The sequence below is a fragment of the Channa argus genome, chromosome 8 (genome assembly GCF_033026475.1).
Source record: "Channa argus isolate prfri chromosome 8, Channa argus male v1.0, whole genome shotgun sequence".
NCBI lineage: Eukaryota > Metazoa > Chordata > Actinopteri > Anabantiformes > Channidae > Channa > Channa argus.
The window spans coordinates 8,360,933-8,382,259 of NC_090204.1; the positions used below are offsets into that span (position 1 = coordinate 8,360,933).

General features: G+C 37.8%; 1 protein-coding gene across 3 annotated transcripts in view; it reads right to left on the reverse strand.

Moving 5' to 3' along the window:
* The window catches only part of ell (elongation factor RNA polymerase II), a 37,796-nt gene extending 16,972 nt beyond the window's left edge, over positions 1 to 20,824 (reverse strand). For 2 of the 3 annotated variants that reach the window (XM_067512385.1, XM_067512384.1), the window contains exons 1-2: positions 20,632 to 20,824; positions 7,352 to 7,396 (exon numbers count right to left, since the gene is read on the reverse strand). In XM_067512385.1, the coding sequence (XP_067368486.1) occupies positions 7,352 to 7,396; positions 20,632 to 20,766 (180 nt within the window). In that variant the 5' untranslated portion in view covers positions 20,767 to 20,824. The remainder of the gene's footprint in view (positions 1 to 7,351; positions 7,397 to 20,631) is intronic. The other variant, XM_067512386.1, reaches the window with a different exon arrangement.
* Positions 20,825 to 21,327: the final 503 nt, after the last annotated feature.

The window sequence follows — 21,327 nt, forward strand, 5'->3', positions numbered from 1 at the left end:
AGCAGTGCAAAGAAGCAAATCAGTAATCTTTAAGAGACATGTAAAACAGGGACAAGAGAAAGTAGGGTGTATCACTGAAATCAAGTCACATTTCATTCTACCTTTCCGCCTCATAAGGTTTTATTACCCTAGCAAAAGGAAAATAAACCCAAAACAAAACCCCCAAAACACCAGGTTTAGGCCATGGTAAGGCCAGATAAAAAGGCTACTGCTCAGCTGTACCCAATAAGCTAGCCAGGGTCTATACATCAGAGTCCACGTAACTAAAGAACCGTTTTGAAAGATCACTACAGGCCCTCTTGACCAATGAGCAGCTTATCAATGAGAGTCACAACATATCAGAGGCTCAGCCAGCCACTCACAGGCTTTTTCATCAGTGCAATGCCTGGGATGCAGTCAAGTTGTAGAAGTTAAGTATAATAAAGTGAACTTAAATCTACATTACAGTTTGGTGTTAATACTAATAATACAAACCTGGTAAAAAACAGTCTATAGTTCCGGGTTGTGGACTAAAAAGTAAAAAGTAATAACTTATTTATTTTGACAGAAGGAGGAACTGCTTTTATGAGCAGAGGCAAGAAAAAAAAAAGCTTGAACCTCTGTAATGGGATTCTTATATGTAACAAGATACATAAAAAAGTATATGTTTATAAAGGTCTTGCACTTTTATTGCTGCTGCAGACCTGTACAGCACAGATCTTTATGCACAATATGCCAGCGACGTGGTTAAGGGGTTTCATGTATGCCCTCCCTGCTAGCATCTTGCACTTTGCTGGTGTGTGCTGAATGGTCTCAGGGGCATCTTTGCACAGCCTGCACCTGGAGTGCTACCTGTTATGGTAGACCCTGGCTTTTATTGATCTTGTACTTAAGAGCCTCCTCCTGTGCTACTAGGATTACTGCCTCTGGGCTGTCTTTCAGTCCAGGTTTTTCCAGCCACTGGTAAGATTTTTAAACATCAGCCACTTTTTCTATCTATCTTACATTGGTACATACAGTCCAGGGATTTGTCTTTCCATGATGGTTGCTGCTCTTCCTCCCTTGCTCCTCTGGTCCCTGGTTCCTGCGGTACTTCCTAAGCACATCATCACTTGGGGCCATGGATCTAAGTTGATTTATCTTGGATAGTAGCTCCAAAGCTCATTAATCCTCTGCCCCCCCTTCTTCAGCTTAGTGTACAGTCTCAGAATCCTGGATTTGGGGTGAAACCCTCTGTTTTGTAAGGAGCTTCCTTGTTTTGAGGTCAGTAGGCTCCAATTTTTGGCAAACTTATTTGCCAGTGTATCAGTACCTGATGACCAGCTGGGCGTAGGTGTTAATTTCCCATTTCCCTGACTTCTCAGGACTTCCCTTACTCTCTGTAGGTATTTGGTAGTTTTCTTTTCTTGTGGCTTCTACATGGTTTCCATTTACATGCAGAATCCCAAGGTATTTTTAGCTGTCCTTAACATCTGCTATGTTGTCTTCTGGTAGTACAATCCTCTCAGTTCTGACTACAGTTCCTCTCCTTGTTACTACCCCACCACACGTATCGAGTTTAAATGACATTCCAATTTCCTGGCTGTAGATCCTAGTAGTGTGGGTCAGTGAGTCAATGCCCCCTTCACTACTGGCATATAGCTTGATGTTGTCTATGGAGAGGAGATGGCTGCTCCATTCCATAGTCATAGCAGCAGTTATAGCATCTTTTTGAAAAATACCGCATTTGATGTTGACCTTGGCAATTGGCTTGAAGCTGGCCTCCAGCATTTTTTTCCCCTAAATCCCCAGTGAGTTTTTGATGAAGGCTCTTAATGTCCTGTTGCTTTTTTATAATTCCAAGCATTCCAGAATGCATGCATGAGGCACTGAGTAATAGGCGTTCTTGTAGTCAATCCAGGGAGCGCACAGGATGGTATGTCTAGTCTTGCAGTCTCGAGCGACTGCTTTATCTGCCAGTAGCTGGTGCTTTGCTCTTCTGTTGTTACTGCAAATTCCATTTGTTCCCCTCTAATCCATTGATATATGTGCCTACTCATCTTAGCTATTATGATGCCTGACAGAACTATGTCCATGACTATGCCATGAGCTTCCATGTTGTGCAGAGGCAGGTTGTGAATTGGTGAATGGGACTTGGTGAATAAAATATTGGATAATAAGCACTTTGGGTATCAAAGGTAGAAAAGTGCTATATTATACTATACTATATATAGTGCAGACCATTTACAACCCCCATTATAAAGAAGTTGGGACGTGTGTAACAAGTAAAAAGAAAACCAGAATGCAATCATTTGCAAATCTCATAAACCAATAGTTTATTAACAATAGAACATAATCATATCAGTTTTTAGAAATAGACATTTTACCATTTCTTGGAAAATATTAGACTGAAGGTCAAAACCTGATGTGTGTGATCTTCGAGGCCCCATGTGGCACTGTATTAAAAACAGGAATGACTCTACTGGACATAACTGCATGAGCTCAGGAACACTTCCAGAAATTATAGTCCATGAACACAGTTCCCTGTGCAATCCACAAATGTAAATTAAAGCTGTATCCTTCAAAGAAGAAGGCATGTGTGAACATAATCCAGGATTGCCTCTGGGCCAAAGCTAATGTGAAATGGTCTGAGGCAAATTGAAAAACTGACTGCCTGGAGTCCAGACCTTTCAGCAACAGAAAAACACACACAAAAGCAAAAAAAAAAAATCTGGCAACAAAGGCAAGGGACTGTTGAGCAGCTAGAATCCTGCATCAGACAAGAATGGGACAACAATACTCTTCTAAAACTCCAGCAACATGTCTTCTCACTTCCTAGACAATTGTTAAAAGAAGAGGTGATACTACAAAATGGTGAACATCACCCTGTTCCAACTATTTTGAGATGGGTTACTGCAATGAAATTCAAAATGAGGTAATATTTTCCAAGAAATGGTAAAATTTCCAAGCTTCAGCATCTGATACGTTGTTTATGTTCTATTGTGCATAATGTATGGGTTGGAGAGATTTCCAAATCATTAAAGTCTTTTTTAATTTAGGTTTTACACATCGTCCCAACTTCTTTGGAAGCGGGGTTGTACCATTACAATTTATCTTCAGGATCAGGACAGTCTAGTCTTCAGCTAACCATTCAGGGTGAGTTTCATTCATTAGTAGCTGGTTAATTTGTCCTGTTAGGCGCTCATGGATTTCATTTAAGTTCTTTACCAGTAGGTGTAGATCATATTTATACTTGAGACCTTTAAAAAATACCGGATCTTGTTTAGAAAGGTTTATGTGGTCTGTTCCCAGCTCTGGTTTATCCTCCTGGCTTCAACTTCTCTGGTATACTTCTTCAGCTAAGTAGCAACGGCTGTGAGCCTTTGGTTGGCAGTTTTCAAGGGCCTTTCTTCAGGATGCCATTCTTCAATTGCTATAGCAGGCTAACTTCTGTCCGTGTTGTGTTGATCTTGGCCTCCCTATGGAGGATAATGCTGCTTATAAACAACACCAGAGAGTAAATGTAGGCTCTGTTCATACATGATTTGTGTAAATGTACTTACTTTGTCAACTACAATCTTAAAACCCAAATATTTTAGGAAACATCCTTATGCATCTTTTGCACTTGTACTTTAACAGTCTAAAAACATTACATAATAAACATCCGGTCTACCATCTGAAACTTGCAGCTGACAAACATGAACGCAAATTACCTTATGCATGCCTATAAACCATATTTAACTATATGCAAGTTTAAATTTTTTTGACATTTTGACATTGCTCAACACAAGAAGAATTGTGTTTATATGAAAATGCAGAGGAAAAAGACAAAATTAAGATCTCTACAAAAAATAAATGATGTATTCAACCCCTTTAAAGTTACTCTCTTAAAATGCACTGGAGCATCCAACTAGATTGACAGGTCATTAAATTAGTTAAGTGTTTCAAGTATTGCAGTATAAATTACGGAGGCGCATTGCATTAACCGAAGGAAAACATAGAAATCTTATCTCATAATAACAAGATGTGGATCACATATTTACAATATATAGATCATGTTTATGAGATCTCAGAGATCTTATAACATGACAATGATTCCTTAGACATTTTACAAACTTGATTATTCTAAATATAGTTCTGTCTGTTTTCAACATTTCTTAATGTCTTAAGTAAAACTGAACTCTGGATAGCTAATTGGGCCCTTTTAGCTTACCAAAACGTAAAAAAGCTATAAAGTGAAGTTAAATTTTCAGCTCACAGTGTGACAGTCTGTATCCTTGTCAACAAACTACTTCGTGTTTCATGTTGAATTAGGCTAACAAGTCTTAATGTTTAATGTGAAATTTTCCAAAATACTATGTTGAAAATGAAACACGTAAATTGTAAATATTTAAATCTGCTAAATAAAATTGAGAATTAAATAAGGTTATGCTAAACCATAACTGTCATCTCAAATAGTGACAAATAACCGCTGTAACTATTCTACTGATTTTGATCTCCAAAACTTGAGAAATTATTAAATATTATTTGAGAAGTCTTCACTTGTGTAAACAGAAAGAGGACATGTTGTGTTGCCATAGATACATGAAAATTGGATTGTGGGCTTCCACTTGGCCTAATTTTTTTGGCCTAGGTTTACATTTGGGACCATCAAATATGCTGAATTACCTATTAACAGTTAATTTTTTTAAACCTAATAATTATTGGCAAGTTGTGATTAGTAAACTACAAATTACGGCCTCGGAACAAACAAACAGCATTACGGTACGCACTGCAAACTGATCCTAACTCAAGTCAAAGCACACTGAATTAAACAGACAGTTCCGTCTTACTTTAGATGTTTGGAAGCATTGAAAAACTACTGAACTACTGTTATACTGAAAACATCCTTAAAAAAAAAAAAAGATCATTTTAAAGAATGCTTTAGAACATATTTCTCACATTTATGACATCCCTTAGTTATTATAAGAAAACAGCTCTCATAAATATGATCTCATAATAATGAAATCGGTATTTCTGTAGGCCATAGTTACAAGATAAGATCACCAATTTGAATGCAATGCACCACCTATGGCCTACTATAAGTGCAATTGATGATAAATCCATGTCCTTGCCAAAAACTACACCATGAAAACATGAACACCACTCTGGAAAAATAGATTACTGAAATCAGAACCCAGGGAATGGATACAAGAAATAGTAACTAATAAATCACGTTTTTGAGATGAGATGAAAATTGGGTTTCCTCCATTGATCACTTTTCGAAAAGATAACAGCCCTGTGTTGAAATCGACCATGATGTTAAATAGTACAGGCCCTTTTTTTTTTTAAATATATATATATATATATATATATATATATATATATATATATATATATATATATATATATATATATATATATATATATATATATATATATATATATATATATATATATATATATATATATATATATATATATATATATATATATATATATATATATATATATATATATATAAAATTTTGTATATGTATTTTATGTAATCATATGGCAGTGTTCTTAAAATTATTTAAACACATACAAAAGTTACTAAAAGCCACTCAATGTTTTCTAAATGAAAATCAAGGGTCAAATTAATAAGTTAAGTAATATAGTGTAAATGACAGAGTTCTCTCTAGTAGGACTGAAATTTTTTGCAGTGCACCATTCCCTGTTTTACACAAGAATTGATGACAGTTTGGCAATGTTTAATGAACCCTACAGTCCTAGAGGAGATCACTATAGATGCATTTAAAAAAAAAAAAAAAAAGTAAAGTTACAGTCAAGCTTAAACATTCACTTTCTTACAACTTAATTAAAAACAATGGAGTAAACATAATCAAACAATGAATGGTAAATAAATGTACTAGCCTATTTCCACCAGAGCTTTATTTATGAGAACTGAGTGCTGTGTTAGTTAAAATTGTAAAGCAGCTGTATGTATGTAGTTTTTGCTTGTTACACGTGTCAACTTTGAGTGTAAGCTGTCCATGTACATACAGGTTACAAAGTAGACAAGCCCTCATTTGTCTAACGTTATCCATTTCCAATGCTCATCCTTTTCATGAGTGTAAATTTGCACAAAATATTGTAGGGAAAACAATGTAGTCAGTGCTGCTCTTGCACAACAAAATAAATGTTAGCCCATTTTCTGATTTTGTAGTTTGTATCAGTGATGTAGTCTTATTTTATCGTGGACTGTAATATTTAAGCATGGTGGTGGAGTGGTTAGTACTGCCACCTCACAGCTAGAATACTTGTTAGGATAAGTGGTAACTCTAAATAGACTGCCAACCTTTCCCCACCTCACGCCCTTACAGGTGGTGTTCTCATCTGTTGCTAGATTAGTGGAAAGGTCCGATTTTAAAACAGTAAAGAAACCATTTTTTTGTAATTGGGCAAGAAATTTAAGCGAACTGTAGTAACATGGTTACTGAAAATGGATGGGTTACAGATTTTATTTGTTTTTTCAACTTTTTTTAATGTTTTCTGTATTCATGTGGAGAGTAAAAAGCTCATGTAAGAAATACTGGCAGCCATGAATGAGCTTTGTCACTGTCATAAACAAGCAGGCACCAGTTGCAAAAAGAAGCACAGCTGCGTAGATTTTAGGATATAAAAACTAATGTCTATTTTAAGGCTGTCTTTTGTTTCTTCATTTAGTCCACCTTGTAGATTTATCAGCTTCCCTGCATCGCAGCAAGCAAGCAAGCAAGCAAGCAAATAAATAAATAAATAAATAAATGAATGGCAGGCAGGGGGACACTTTAGCTCTGATATGGTGGTAAATATTAGCAATTACAAACACCTGCAGCTTACAGTCTGCTATGTTGAGCATGCTTTGTTTCATTAACTGTTCTGATTACTTGTATCATGATGTGGGCCGTTTATGCAGATGATAAGCACTTTAGTATACAGTTATGTGTATGTTTACAGCTTATATTTTAACCCTAAAGACATAAAAAACATACATCTAAAAATCTATTACATATCAGAGTTCTCAATCCTGGTCCTCCAGGCTTGTTTTCTATCCATCCCTTTCATAGAAATGGCAGAGAACCTGAATCAGATGTTTATAAGAGTAGCATGCTCAAAATTCATCCTTGCTACAAACTAAATTTTGGTATTGAATCATTAAATTTGGAATAGCAGCTTTCTTAATATTTTTTAAGGCAGACACTGAAACAGGTACTACAGTGTCACACTGTAGTAAAGCTCCTGTAGCCTGAAGTGCCAGCATAATCACGTCTGTTTGTGTTAACAACATCAACAATCATAATAAAACTTTCTATAATTTTCATTATTATTCCTTTTATACAGTACATGTATGGGATTGGAGGAAACAATGAGGGAAAATTAGAGAACTTACCCCTTGGTTTCCATTAAATCTGATCAATGGTTGTGATGACAGGACCTATTAAAAAAGAAAAAAGAAAAAAACAAAAACATTATTTTCATGGTTACACATGTTAAAAAGGATTTAATGTTTCCAAAAAAGACCTTAGGAAGTTTTTTTTTTGCAGAAATAATTGAAGGGAAGCATTTTGTAAGCTTTTATTAGCCAAGTGCTGCCATTTGAATTATTGTGTTAAAACCCATATAATAATAAAATTATAGTATATTACATTACATCTCTCTCTCTCTTCCCACCTCTCCATTTTTTTTAATTCAGAGGGTTGTGTCAGGAAGGGCATCCAGGTTAACAACGACCTAAAGGGTGCTGGTGGAAATCAGGGTACTTTTGGTCAAAGAAGGAGAGGAGAAAGAGAGAAGAGGAAAGCCAAGAATGTAGGACTGACAGTAAGGACTTTAAATGTTGGGACTATGACAGGAAAGGCTAGAGAGTTGGTTGACATGATCCATGATACCGTGTGTCCAGGAGATAAGGTGGAAAGGTAGCAAGGCTTTAAACTTAGGAGCAGGGTTCAAGTTGTTGTACCATGGGTCAGTTAGGAAGAGAAATGGAGTAGGACTTATCCTGAGTTTGTGAGGAACATTCTAGAAGTAAAAAGAGCATCAGACACCGGGATGAGTCTGAAGCTGGAAATTCATGGCATGATGTTCAATGTTGTTAGTGGTTATGCCCCACAGGTAGGAGAGGTAAGAGCAGGAGACAATCTGGAGTGAGTTACATACAAAGAAAGAGGTTAGCTAAGAAGTACTGAGACACAGAGAGGACTAAGAGAGCCGACAGGAGTATAGGGAGATGCATCTTAAGGGGAATGTAGAGGTGCCAAAGGCCAAACAAGGACCATATACAGATGAGCCAGACAGTGAAGTTGTGGGAAAGATTAGTGGAAGCTAGGCTATGGGCAGAGGTGAGCATTCGTGAGCAGCAATATGGTTTCATGCCTAGAAAGAGTACAACAGATGCAGTATTTGCTTTGAGGATGTTGATATAGAAGTGCAGAGAGGGTCATAGGGAGTTGCATTGTGTCTTTATAGATTTAGAGAAAGTGTATGACAGGGTGCAGAGAAAGGAGCTGTGGTATTGTATGAGGAAGTCTGTAGTAGAAAAAAAGTATGTTAGTGGTGCAGGACATGTATGAGAGCTGTAAGACTGTGGTGAGGTGTGCTGTAGGTGTGACAGAGGAGTTCAAGGTGGAGGTGAGTCGGCATCAAGGATCGGCACTGAGCCCCTTCTTGTTTGCTCTGATGGACAGGCTGACAGATGAGGTTAGACAGGAATCTCCATGGCCTATGATTTTTGAGTAGGTGGAGGAAAATCTATAGAGGTGGAGGTCTGCTCTGGAAATCAGAGGAATGACTGTTAGTCGAAGCAAGAGAGAACACGTGTGTAAATGAGGGGGCTGCTGTAGCTCAGTTGGTAAGGCAGTCGTGGTTTGATCCCTGGTCCCGGCTACATGTCGAAGTGTCCTTGGGCAAGAGACTGAACCCCAAGTTGCTCCCAGTAGGTCAGTCGAGCACCTTGCATGGCAGCCACCGCCACTGACCAGTGAATTGAGACTGTGGCACTGAAGAAAAGACAGGAAGCAGAGCTGGAGGTAGCAGAGCTTAAGATGTTGAAGTTTTCTTTGGAAGTGACGAGGATGGACAGGATCAGGAGTTAGTACATCAGAAGGACAGCTCAAGTTAGATGTTTTGGAGATAAAGTCAGAGAGGCCAGATTGAGGTTATTGCGACATTATCAAAGGAGAGACTGTGAATATATCGGTAAAAGGATGCTGAGGTTGGAGCTCCCAGGCAGGAGGTCTAAAGAAGACAAAAGAGGAGATTTATGGATGTAGTGACAGAGTCAACAGTTAGTTGGTGTGAGAGAAGAGGATGCAGAGAATATAGCTAGAAGAGCTAGATGGAGACAGATTGTTTGCTGTGGCGACACCTGAAATGGGAACAGCCAAAAGGAAAAGAACATGTATACAGAAAATGGGGGTAGGGGATTAGGGAATAGTGGTTTCCCCAGGTAGATTTCTGTTGGAGAACGCTGATTACTCTGCCATGTATACGCATAACCAGGTTTCTAATAAGCTTTCTCAAACAGCACATGTGCGTAAGCAAAGGCTGCAGACAGTAGGCTGCGCACAGCTCAGTGAAAGAATAAATGACTGAGATAGAGATTGTTAACGAGTTAACAGGGGGAAGTGGCCTCATTTAAAAAACAAAGTCCGTCTAAGGTCCGACAGAAAATTTAAGTTGCACAAAGTGTCTCGTAGAAGTCTAAATTAGTCACTTTCAGGCTGTTGTGAATTAGCTGCATATGCCTTTCCTTTCTCCCCCTGTGCTGTCACTCTGCTGACACACAAACATCAAAAAGCAGTGGTTTCCGTGATTATGCAGTTAAAATCTTTTGTTCGTGTGACTAAGGGATTTTAGTTTTTGAATAACTGAATTTGTCTTGAAAAGTTGAAAATGACTAAAGCATTTCATGTTGTGTATGTATTTTTAGATGATTGAGAAGGCAGAAATAATTGAGTATTATACTAAATATAAAATCAGAATGAATTGAAAAGCAGAAATAAAATGCTAATCTGTATCTGATACCTTAATATAACATCTGTACTCTGACTTTACACCTTATATTTAACAAATTAAATGATACTAATAATGAATGGCCTGATTCTGTGTTTGTGGACGCCCATTCAGTTTTGTTTTAACCACAGCTAACATCAATCAGCGTCAAATGATCAGTGAAAATTGAAGTTTATACATTTATATATTCTAAACTTTGTCAACAGATAATTTACCACATTCACAAAAGTTAATGCTTCCAGATACTACTTAATATTGTATTTACTAAGTAGTTGCATTAAGTCACTAGGTCCCTAAATCACCTGAAATGTTTAGTATTATTTGAACCCCAAATCACTAATGGCAGTAGTAAGAACAAGGAGAAGACCACACCACATCAGACCCTATTGGACTTGTTTTCCAACACAGTGGTCTTACTATTAGTTTTTCTCTTGTAAAAGTAGGACAAAGTGGTTGGTACTGAAAATGTGCATGTGGGTTTGTTTCCCTATCTCAAAAGAAAGAAAGCCACAAGCTTTTCAGTGGAGACATTCACCCATATGCAAAGCCAGCTGTCATTCATGATGCTGACTACATCAGCTGCCACTGGCCTAGCGTTTTGAATCTGTGTGTATGAATGCTCCAAGGAACTGGATGTAGTGGAGCATTAGCTGGATTGGATCACTTTGCACATACATGTGCAGTGGGCACATTCGTTTTTTTTTTTTGTGCTTGCCTGACACTCCAAGAGCAGCTTGGGTGTTCACAGATTTACATAATTTAATTCTCAACAGGATTTGTGTCTATGCTTTTTACGCTTATATACAGTATCACTGCAGCTTAGACTAATATGATACTTGATAATAAAAGTAGTTTTGTAATAAAAACCCAGCACTACATTAGCTACATTTAAGTTACTGCGTGCAACACTCACTTATTTTGTTATAAGAAATATGCTCCAACACTTAGTTGGGTAAATATTCCACATTCCATCTCCAGAACGGCAAAAGTTAGGCTTACTGACAACCCCACCGAGAGCTGTACTAAACTCACTTTGTGGTAGAGTCCCAAGAGCCTGTGTTCAAGATGCCAAGCTTATAGTGGTATATTTGTAAAAGTCAAAGCACCTTATCTCACAGACCTGTTACTGTGCTGTATAACATAAAAAAAAAATTCTGAAAATAAAAATCATGAATCAGATAAAAACAAAAAACAAAAAAACCAACGACTCTTAATTCTCTTGACAACAAAATGTTACTCTGAACACTCCAAGCTTATCCAAGAACTTCCGACCTTTCATGAAGCCATGGTGGAGCCTGGTCTACCCCTGCAATGTTTAAATGTGGAACCAATTTTAGCACTCTCACCCTGTGCCCTCCCCCATCCCAGCACAGCCAACATAGTGCTACCTTCAGCCTGTTCATTTGAATGGGCTGCTGACTTGTCACTATTCCCTCGGACCTGAGCCCAGAATGTTCCACAGAGCCAAACTTAGGGACAAAATACGGCTCCTGACCATGGATTGATGACAAAGCTGTGCATGTTCTCAACAGAAAGGTGATCAGCTGGACAAAGCATGCAGCATGTTATAAAACTGAACTAATGACAGTGTTGCTCAAGTCTGTTTGTACAACAATGCTTGTCTTCTTACTATACTTTTGTCCTGTTGTATAAAAGCAGAAGGCAAAGCAAAATGGATAAAATAAGTAACATATTGTTAAAGTCCACGTTTATCAAAATTGGCCTATTTGTTTTATTGGTTATAACAGCCTATTTAGGCTACAGTTTCTGTAAAAGGTTACTGAAAACAAGTCCAAAGTGCTCAAAAGAACCATTAATAATAAATTCCAATGTAATATTGAAATAATGGCGGAAATAAAAATGACTTTGAAGGCCCTTTACATGCTAGAAACTGGGCGTAATTTGTGTAAAGTTATCACCCTCTTAATATAGACTTCATAAAGCATCCAGCATAAAAACTGTGCCAAATCAACATGCGGACAATGATACTCTGTGGCAACCCTAAACTCAAGAGATAAGCCAAAAGGACGACAAAAAAACCAATGGTAAATTATATCGTCACACACAGAAGTTGCACAGCCCAAGAATTTTTTTGTTGTGTAGTAAATTCACACAGGAATAGCTTTTTCTAAATTCCTACATGGCAGTGGACCCAAGCCGTTAGGTGCTGAGTTGCATAACTGTCACCGTGATGTTCCACCTGTCTAGGATTTCAGAGCACTTTGTACTGTGCACTGCAATGGTGAAATGATAATGGGTGCCCTTACTCTTTATACTCCGTGTAATTGCATTGTTGCCAAGTTTATTCAGTTTGTGCGGTTTGGAATAATAGTTTTTGTGTTTAAAATAGCTGTGCCAGAAGATAGTAGGTAAAGTAACACTTAGCTGGTGTGCTCTTCTTTTCTTCAAAGAAAGTATTTGAATGTTTTATGGCAGATTTACATTATCAAGCAAATCTAGCATTGCACACTACACGCACAACAGTGAGAAGGCTTGCGCAAATGTAGTTCTTTCACAGTAATGTGAGCATGTGTTTGTTGTTTCTCTGCAATGAAAGCTGAGCTACATTTGACATGGCTACAAGTTTCTTTTGGTTGCACCACTTCTTAGTTGTAATGCAAGGATACAGATATTTATACTGTTACTGTGTTTTTGTCAGTACAATTTGTAACATCTTCTCCAGTATATTGTTGATTAGAAGTAGTTATAAACCATCTGTGGTGAGTGAGAGCAGTGCAAAATTGGTAATCAAAAGATTGATGTATGATTGAACGTTTGCAACTGTATGCAATTTGTCACTGGTCTATCTGTATAGCAATGTAACTGCACCGCTAAGGTTTTTGATGTTCTACAAACAAGGGTGACTGACACGGAGCAGATAAAGTCAAGTACCAGCTAGCAAATGTTGAACAACAGTTACTTTAAATTAAATTGCTGCAAGACAGGAAGGAGTGCAGTTGTCAAAGGAGATGATCCATACAACCACAATTTTAATTGAGGAAAACAAAAACAAAACAAAGTCAGAGTGGACCCATCATGGTTGGGTCCCAGAAAATATATAAAAAGGAACACCTCAAATTTTTTAACCTTGCTTAGACAGTTCAACATGAGCTGGCTAGTGCTTAGAAACATTAGTAGTAATGTTTAGTTAGTAGGCTATTAACATTCAGTCTCTCAATGTGTGTCTGTGTGCAATTACATGTATGCTGCAGTCTGTTTTCTTAAAGCCATAACTTTATACCTCATTATTCAGACCTCAACATGAGAATGAAGGAGGACAAGCAAGTGTAAAATACCATAGACAAACCTAGTGATGCTTTTCAGACGCATAGAAATGACAAACTGCAGAAGAGCTATGCTATACCACAATAAAATGTTGTATTTTGACGTATTTATTGTGTTTTCCATTGGAGTAATGTCTTTTAATTACTTGTAGGCTCCATCCCACCCTTGTTGCTAAAATTTAAAAAAAAAAAAAAAAAAAAAAAAAAAAGCATGCTCAAATATATTCATTACATTAGTTTTTTTTTTTTTTTTTTTTTGCCTTTTTATCAAAATTATTACAGACAATCATGGATTTTCAGTGGTATTGGTACCAACTACCAATTTTTTGGTATCAAAATCAGGCTAAACCAGTTATTTTATATTTCAATATTTAATTTTATACAAAACTGTGGCACTACCATTTATACTTTCATGGTCATCTTGCAACATAAATAATAATACGGATTGACAACAGCTTACGGCCAGCTGTACTTGTGGCTAACAAAACAAAACACAAATGACAAACTCAAACCCATCAGCAATTTTGCTTCACATTTCTAATAACACCATGTGAAGACATTCACCATGTTAATGAAGACATACACCATTGTTTTTATAAAAGCTTTGTCCAAATTAGAACATAAGACTACTTTTTTTAAATTTTCCCCACTGAACTTGTTTTATTCGCTCAGCTCCAACATGATAAAAAAATAAATACATAAATAAATGCATAAAGCTCTTATAGGTATTATACCAGTGAGTTATAAGTGTATACATCCTCACAAAAGAGGATACAGAAGACTGAATTGAGCATCACTTTCGGCTCTTTGTGAAAGTTCTTTAAAACTGGCTTCTTCTAGTAATATGAGGCCTTGACAAAAGTGATGTGAAAGTGATGGGTCAGCAAGCATTCTTGTATCTGGGTGAATGTTTCAAAGAGATAGACAGATAGAAAGACAGAGACAGAGACATGAGCAAAGGTAGTCTGAACTGAGAGGATTGTACTACCAGACAGCAACATAGCAGATGTTGAGAACAGCTACAAGCACCTTGGGATCCATCAGGTAAATGGAAATAATGAAGAAGTGCAAATAAAGAAGCACCTACAGAGTTAGACAAGTCCAGGTGTTTAACATCTACACACTGGTCTCGGTCATCAGGCATAATAAAGGTGGCCAAAAAAAGAAATGAGGCCACTGACATCAAGACAGGAAAGCTCTTAATAAAAACAAAACAAAAAAACAAAGCGTTTCACCACATATCCAGCATCCTGAGACTGTATACTAAGTGGAAGGAAGGAGGCAGATCCACAAAAATGGACACAAGTGATGACGTTCTTGGAGAGTTACACAGAAGCAAGGGAAGGATGAGCAGGACCCCTCGTGGAAGGATAAACCCCTGCATTGTATGTAATGCTGTCAGATAGAAAAAGTGGCTGATGTTTAAAAATCTAACCAGTGGCTGGACTAACCTGGATTAAAAGACAGCGCAGAACCACTAATACTAGCAGCACCAAAACACACTGTAAGTACAAGCCCAATAGAGGCTGAGGTCTACCATACCTGGTAGGACTCCAGGTGCAAGCTGTGCAAAGATGCCCCTGAGACAATCAAGCACATAACAGTGAGGCGCAAGACAGGCATATGTGGGTTACACCTTTGAAGATTGTTGACAATGACCGAGCTAAGACCCCGTTAAACGTCTAGATAGAGACCGACAAACTGTCAATAGACAGCCAACCGGGCATAGTGGTTGTGGACAAGCAGAAGAATAATGTCGCAATTTAATCTTTGGCTAGGTTTTTTTTTTTTTTTTTGGGACAACCTGGAAAAACACAAACAAACTATGTTGTAAGGCTTACATAGTGTTTATAGCAGGAACAAAGCTTATGTATTGATGACAAAAGGAAAAAAACTAATCTGAAGACAAACGGACACGAGCTGGAGCAAATTTGATTAAATTGTTTACACAAAAACAAAATACTACATTTATTAAAGTTACAAAATGGGATTCCAAGGAAACTCCAAGCACAACTTTAGATGTAAAAGCTATGTACCCAGCTTCTAAGGAGCCATTATATGGAAAACAAAACAAACATATTTTTTTTACTGGACAGCAACTTGGTCTAGAAGGTCTGTTGAAGCTTCATATGAGCCTCAGTTGAATGGTGGAGTGCATTTTACACAGGCTGGACATTTTGTCCCCAATTGCTGACAGTGTAGTCATGTTACTGGTAAAAACATTTACACTGGGGAGAGTAGTAAACAGCTGTATCGACCAAGGGCTACTGTCACATACACACAGTATATCCACTTCAATTCTGTATTAAGACCAGCTGAAAATATCCCAAAGTTTTTCTTGATGTCTGGACATTGAATCGTTATTACTACAAACCACTGAGCGGCAATAACATGCTTAAACTATTCACTACTTCACGAATAAAAAACTAGTATGCACATAAATGTGTTCCTCTTGCTACAGTGTGCAGCTTTAGACATACACATATTTTCAAGCACTGGCTAAAAACCATAGACATAGCTTTTTTTTTTTTAACAAAACAAAGATCAAACCATGACCTATGCATTGACTGATACCTTGGAAAATACCAAGCAGGTCAGAAAGTCTGCTCTGTGTGTGGTGACATCAGGATTACATGGTCACAGGACAGAGGGACACCATGACATTTGGAGTCACATTTGGCCTTAGTGGTTATGGTCATCTCCTGCAGTATGCTGTGATCTGCTGAAATGTGGAGAGTCACCATTACTTAAATAACCATAGCACTGGCACAGGCTGACCAGTGTCAAGCAAATCCCCACCCAGTCTCAATTACTTCCCATACCATTCCCCCAGGGGTAGAAAGAGGGGGTAGACACAGGCAAACACAAAACTGGCTTGGTGTAGAGTAGACTGACCACTCCAACTAAGAATGATCTGCTAAAAAACCTTTTGCATGAAAGTGTTTTTCTAATTTTAATTATGAATTTGGGTTTTTGGATAATGGATTATGGAGTGGATGTTAAATAAAATAATGAAAAAAAGTGTAACTGTTGCCATTAGATGTGTTTACCTAGCAAAGAAATCAAAGTGTAAGCCAGGGTGATCCAAGCACAGTGTTATCATAATGCAATCAGTCTACTTGAAGTGGAGACCAGGGAAAAAGCTTATTCAACAACACTTAACATATCCTGCAAATACAGAATATGTTCAACAGCAAAAACCTTGTTTAAAATCACACATTGGAGAAACTCAACAGTTTTTTATTTTCGCATTGTGGCACCATAATTTACCAATATTTTGCATGGCACCATACCTTTAACTTCATTTTAAATGTCTTCATATTAAAAATAAGTGGATTTAAAGACTAAATCATGAAACACCAGCCACAAGATGGGTGTCACTACTGTGATGTACATACTTAAGAATGTAAAATTATTACTCAATGCCTACCACAAGACAAAAGCTGTGACTCAGGCCAACAAAGGTTTAAACATTTAGATTTGACTGCTAATCTCTTAACAGTGTAATACTGCATTGCCAGGACACAAGATTTATTGTCACTTTACGTGAAAAAAGAATTAAATTATTTTAATCCTGTGTTGTCAAATATGGTGTTGTATCAACTATGATCCAAAGACATACTACACAAGTAAAGATAAACCTAAATTTGTTCAGTCAAACTTTAATTTGATTATGCTCTAGTAGCCTTACTCATTTCCTTGCTACTGTTACAGCTGGTAAAAAAGAAAAAGAGCGTCTTTGGCCTGCCAGTCCTACAGCAGGAGCTCTAGTTCACTCTGTCCTCAGACGTACCAACAGATGAACTGTCTGTCAGTCACGTCTCATTCAGGAAGCAGCCAGCACACTTAACTAATGCTACCAGATGACTGCTGTTGCAATGTACTTATGCATACATTTTTTCATAGGATGGTTACTACTGAATATTGGATAGCCATCAACACCTTATTTTTATTTAGTTTACATAGATAGAAAATCAACAAGCCAGTAAACATGTCTTTATATCCACTATATTGTAGCACAATGTAGTGATTTTACAGTGGCTCTAGGGACAGTTGTGGAGCTGTTCTCGCTATAAACATTTTTAACTGGGGTCTACATTTTATCTAATTTTCTGTCTAACGGGTCTGTTCCGTCCAGCGTACTAATCTGGAAGTGCCTGGGTTTGAAAGAACGTGCCTGTCAGAGTCACCATAATTGTCTATACAACAGTAAAACAGAGATCATAAACATTTCCATCTGTGTCTAATTACATCCTTCACTATAATCTGATTTTTATATTGGAAGGCATATGTCATTATGTAGCTCTTTTCCTCTTCCTTTACGAAGTTCCCAGCTCAACCCTGCTCGTTTGTTGCCAGCCACTGACTGAATTATAAGGAAGTTGAAGGGGCTCAACTCAATATAAGCTCATGTTTGGGTTGGTGGCCCATGTGATAAGAAGATAATACCATGACCTAATGTGCATAAAATACTAACACAAACAATCAAATAATATAAGCCAATTTCCTGTCCATCTTACATGTAACAAGTATGATACTTTTACTGTCAGTGTAAACCTACCAAAATATCTTTTCATTTATCTTTGTTCAATGGAGAGACAGGAGAACTAAAACCTGAAAATAAGTGCTTTTGCACTTCCAGTGGAGATGGTCAGGAACATGTGTAGCTTGTTACTTGCAATCACTGGTTTTATCAGAGCACTATAAGAATTAAGGCTTTTGTAGTAGAAGCAATCACTAAAATCAAATTACAAATTGGAAGCTTAGTAGTGGTGATGCTAGAGTCTTGCAACCATACTGTAGTTAGTTTATAGCCTAACAAAAGCTTTTTACTTTTGGTAATTGTACTTAAAGAACCAGAAAGAGGCTAGCTACCCGGTTGGCCTACAAAAAAAACAAAAGAAAAAAAAAACAAAACAAAAAAAATCATCCCTACAGCACTCCATTGTTATCTGTCTTAACTGAAAGGCTTCAAATATTTGCACAGCTCTCTGGTCATACTGTTGGTATTAAATTGTTGCCTTTGAGGTGCAAGATACTGCTTTAAAAAAATGCTCCGAGTCTGTGCAGCCGGCTGTTGAAACTACACTACCATGTTATAAAGTGTAATTTAGACATGTGGCACACCTGCAAATAGTTATGTGTGATTACTGTGTGTCAGATGGGTGGTTTAATCTATGCTTAACATATTTCATAGTGTGAAGCAACACTGACTGGACTAAAACATCAGCTGTTAAGAGTGATCATAAAAGCACTTGTTGCCTGTACCAATTTTTGTCATACTACTAATATGCATGTTTTAGGTACCTTACAGATTGGCTCATTCATTTGTATAACATTTATACATGCCCTCTCTCATATGTTTAAACACAAGTACACTCTTCTTCATAAAAAGCCACAATGTAATTTGAACAACTGTGCCAAATAAGAGATAACATTCCCAAAAATATGTAAAACATGCTCACATTACTACTATTTTGAGCCCTCACAACATGTGCACATTATATTACACAATAGTCCAGACATGATCAAAATACAGTATGAGAAAGGGCTTTTAATTCAAATTGCATGGAAAATGTCATACAGTTAGCAATAAGTGAGCAATACATCTTAAAAACGGGGAATGAGTCTGCATGTTTCCACAAGACACAAAAGTCAGTGAATTTTCTTTTCTTTTTTCTTTTTTTTCTTTTTTTAACTGGAAAGATGATTCCTTGCCTATTCAGCAATCCACAAAAAAGGTAACAGCACCAATCATACCCCATGCAGGCATATCCCCCGTTTGTGTGTTAATCAATTATAAATATACATTTTATTAATGTATTTGATATGTAAATTGCAAGAGAATACGCATTTAACATGACCAGGGCCAATATTAACTCTGTAGTCCCCAAGATGGTTGAGATCACCAAATGTGTGCTGTCCTACTTCCTTATGGAAAACATATGCTGAATCAAGATTGATTTAATATAAGAACAAAATCTTACCCAACATTAGTCCAGAAAGCTGATAAACATTTATACTTTTTGTACAATCACAGTACTTCCACTGTCCAAATACCCTATTTATGCAAGGCAATGTAGGCTAGCTAGAGTATCTAGGCAGGTAAGGTAAAAGGCCATCCTGAATCATTAACAATTCAAGGAGGACGGAACTGTGCAAATCTCCTGAATGTATATGAATAGTCTGTATCCCTTGGCCAAAGGAGAGAAAAAAGTTAATTGTTTGCCAACATTACATGTGTAGTTGCAATTACACTATATTAAAAAGCTGAGGGAATTGTTGACATTTCCTATAATATGTCATGGATTGAATCAACATACTTCCAATAACTAGTATCCCCAAACTACCTGTCACATGTGTACTGTTCTACCTCATCAGCTGCAGTGTATTACACAGCCAGTGTAGCAGGGCCCTTTCCTCCTGGCCTGCCAGCTTTTCCCTGTCAAATATTTATAGAAGCTGAAACGTTAGATGGCCATCACCAGACTTGCACTTCTCTACCCAGGAAGGCACGCAGCAACAGAGCCATTTCAGAGATCAGACGTTGAATCCCAGCTCTCATTTAAGAATCCACATTCACAACAAAATGTGTTGTTTAATAGCTTTGACGCACTTCCAAAAGCTGTAAAGTGAACACGAGTCTTCAGTGGCACTGAGGGGGTTGGGAAAAGAGATGGCCATATTTCGCATGAATACTGGGTACTTTTCCAAATTATTCACCACGTTGTCAGTCGGTACTCAACCAAGGCAATGGTTTCATTTTATTATACTGGCTTATTTAACGGATGGTGACGGTTTACGTTTAGCAGGATCTGGCTAGTTTGGCTAACTTAGCAAGGTTCGTCAGATTTTTTGACAGCTTAAACTTTCTGGAAACATCTGTACACACGACAGAAGTTGCTCCGTGTTTTCCAATAGAGACGTTTGTATGTTATTCTAGACATTCACGTAGAGCACATTATCCACAGGACCGAGTTAAATCCGTTGCACCAACTTAAACAAACAGACTAATACAATGAAATAACTATTGGGGGCTCAGTAAACAGCAGGACCGAGCGTGATAAACGACGGAGTACGCTGGTCAACAGTCGATGAGGAGTGTCGTCTGGGTGTAGCTAAATTACGCTGGGCAGATACCAAACAGTCACCATCAGGCAACCCGGTTAGCAGAGAGAGAGAAAGTGCCTCCTAAACTAGACACTTCTCAATCCCAACTAGCTGGGCTCAATCTTCCTGTTGGGGCTGAATATCGCAGCAAGAAGGCAGCAGCAGCAGACAGTGCGGGGACTGACCTCGCTCTGTCTGTCACAACCGCCCGGCCAGATTTCTAACGGAAACCAAAATGTCACGGTACTTCCAAAGAGTCCTTTACCTTGCTGCTCTGGTAGCCTTCAAACGCTCTCAGTGCGCTGTCAGTGAGTTTCACGTGAAAGACGGAGACATTGCTACCGTTGCTCACTCTTCCACAGGATAGCCCGTAGCACTGCTCCTCCTTCAGCGCCGCCATCTTGCTACCGTTCCCACCACGCGCACGGACGCACTCTGTGGTAAACCGAGAACTCCCGTTGCTTTTCAATGAATATTCAATGACTGGTCACTGCTGATGAAGTCACGGAGCAATGAAACCCTGTACAGTCACGTTTGACGATAATAATGATAAAATCCCACCTTGTTGTTATTACTTACAATATAGTGTTCACATTCTAGTGCATGTTTATAGAGGTAATAATGGATGTTGACCTGCCAAGCAAAACTTCTACGTGTAGCTTTAATTAAATCATTTGCAGATATATGAAAAGGAAATTAGCCGATGCTGACAAATCTATTTTGTTTTGTGATACAAATCTGTAAATTTTAATGAGTGTCAAAATATAAGTCTGTCACACCCGTTCAAAACGAGCATTGCACATCAGTAATGCGTAGGAAGGGGGAAACGATAGGTCATGTGATTACGTCAGCAAAAACGTCAACGTCTCCAAAAAGCAGCTTGGGAATATCCAGAAACTAAGGCATGTCCAGTGTAAATACTGACGATTTATGGCACGTTGGTTTACTTTAAAAAGAAGAG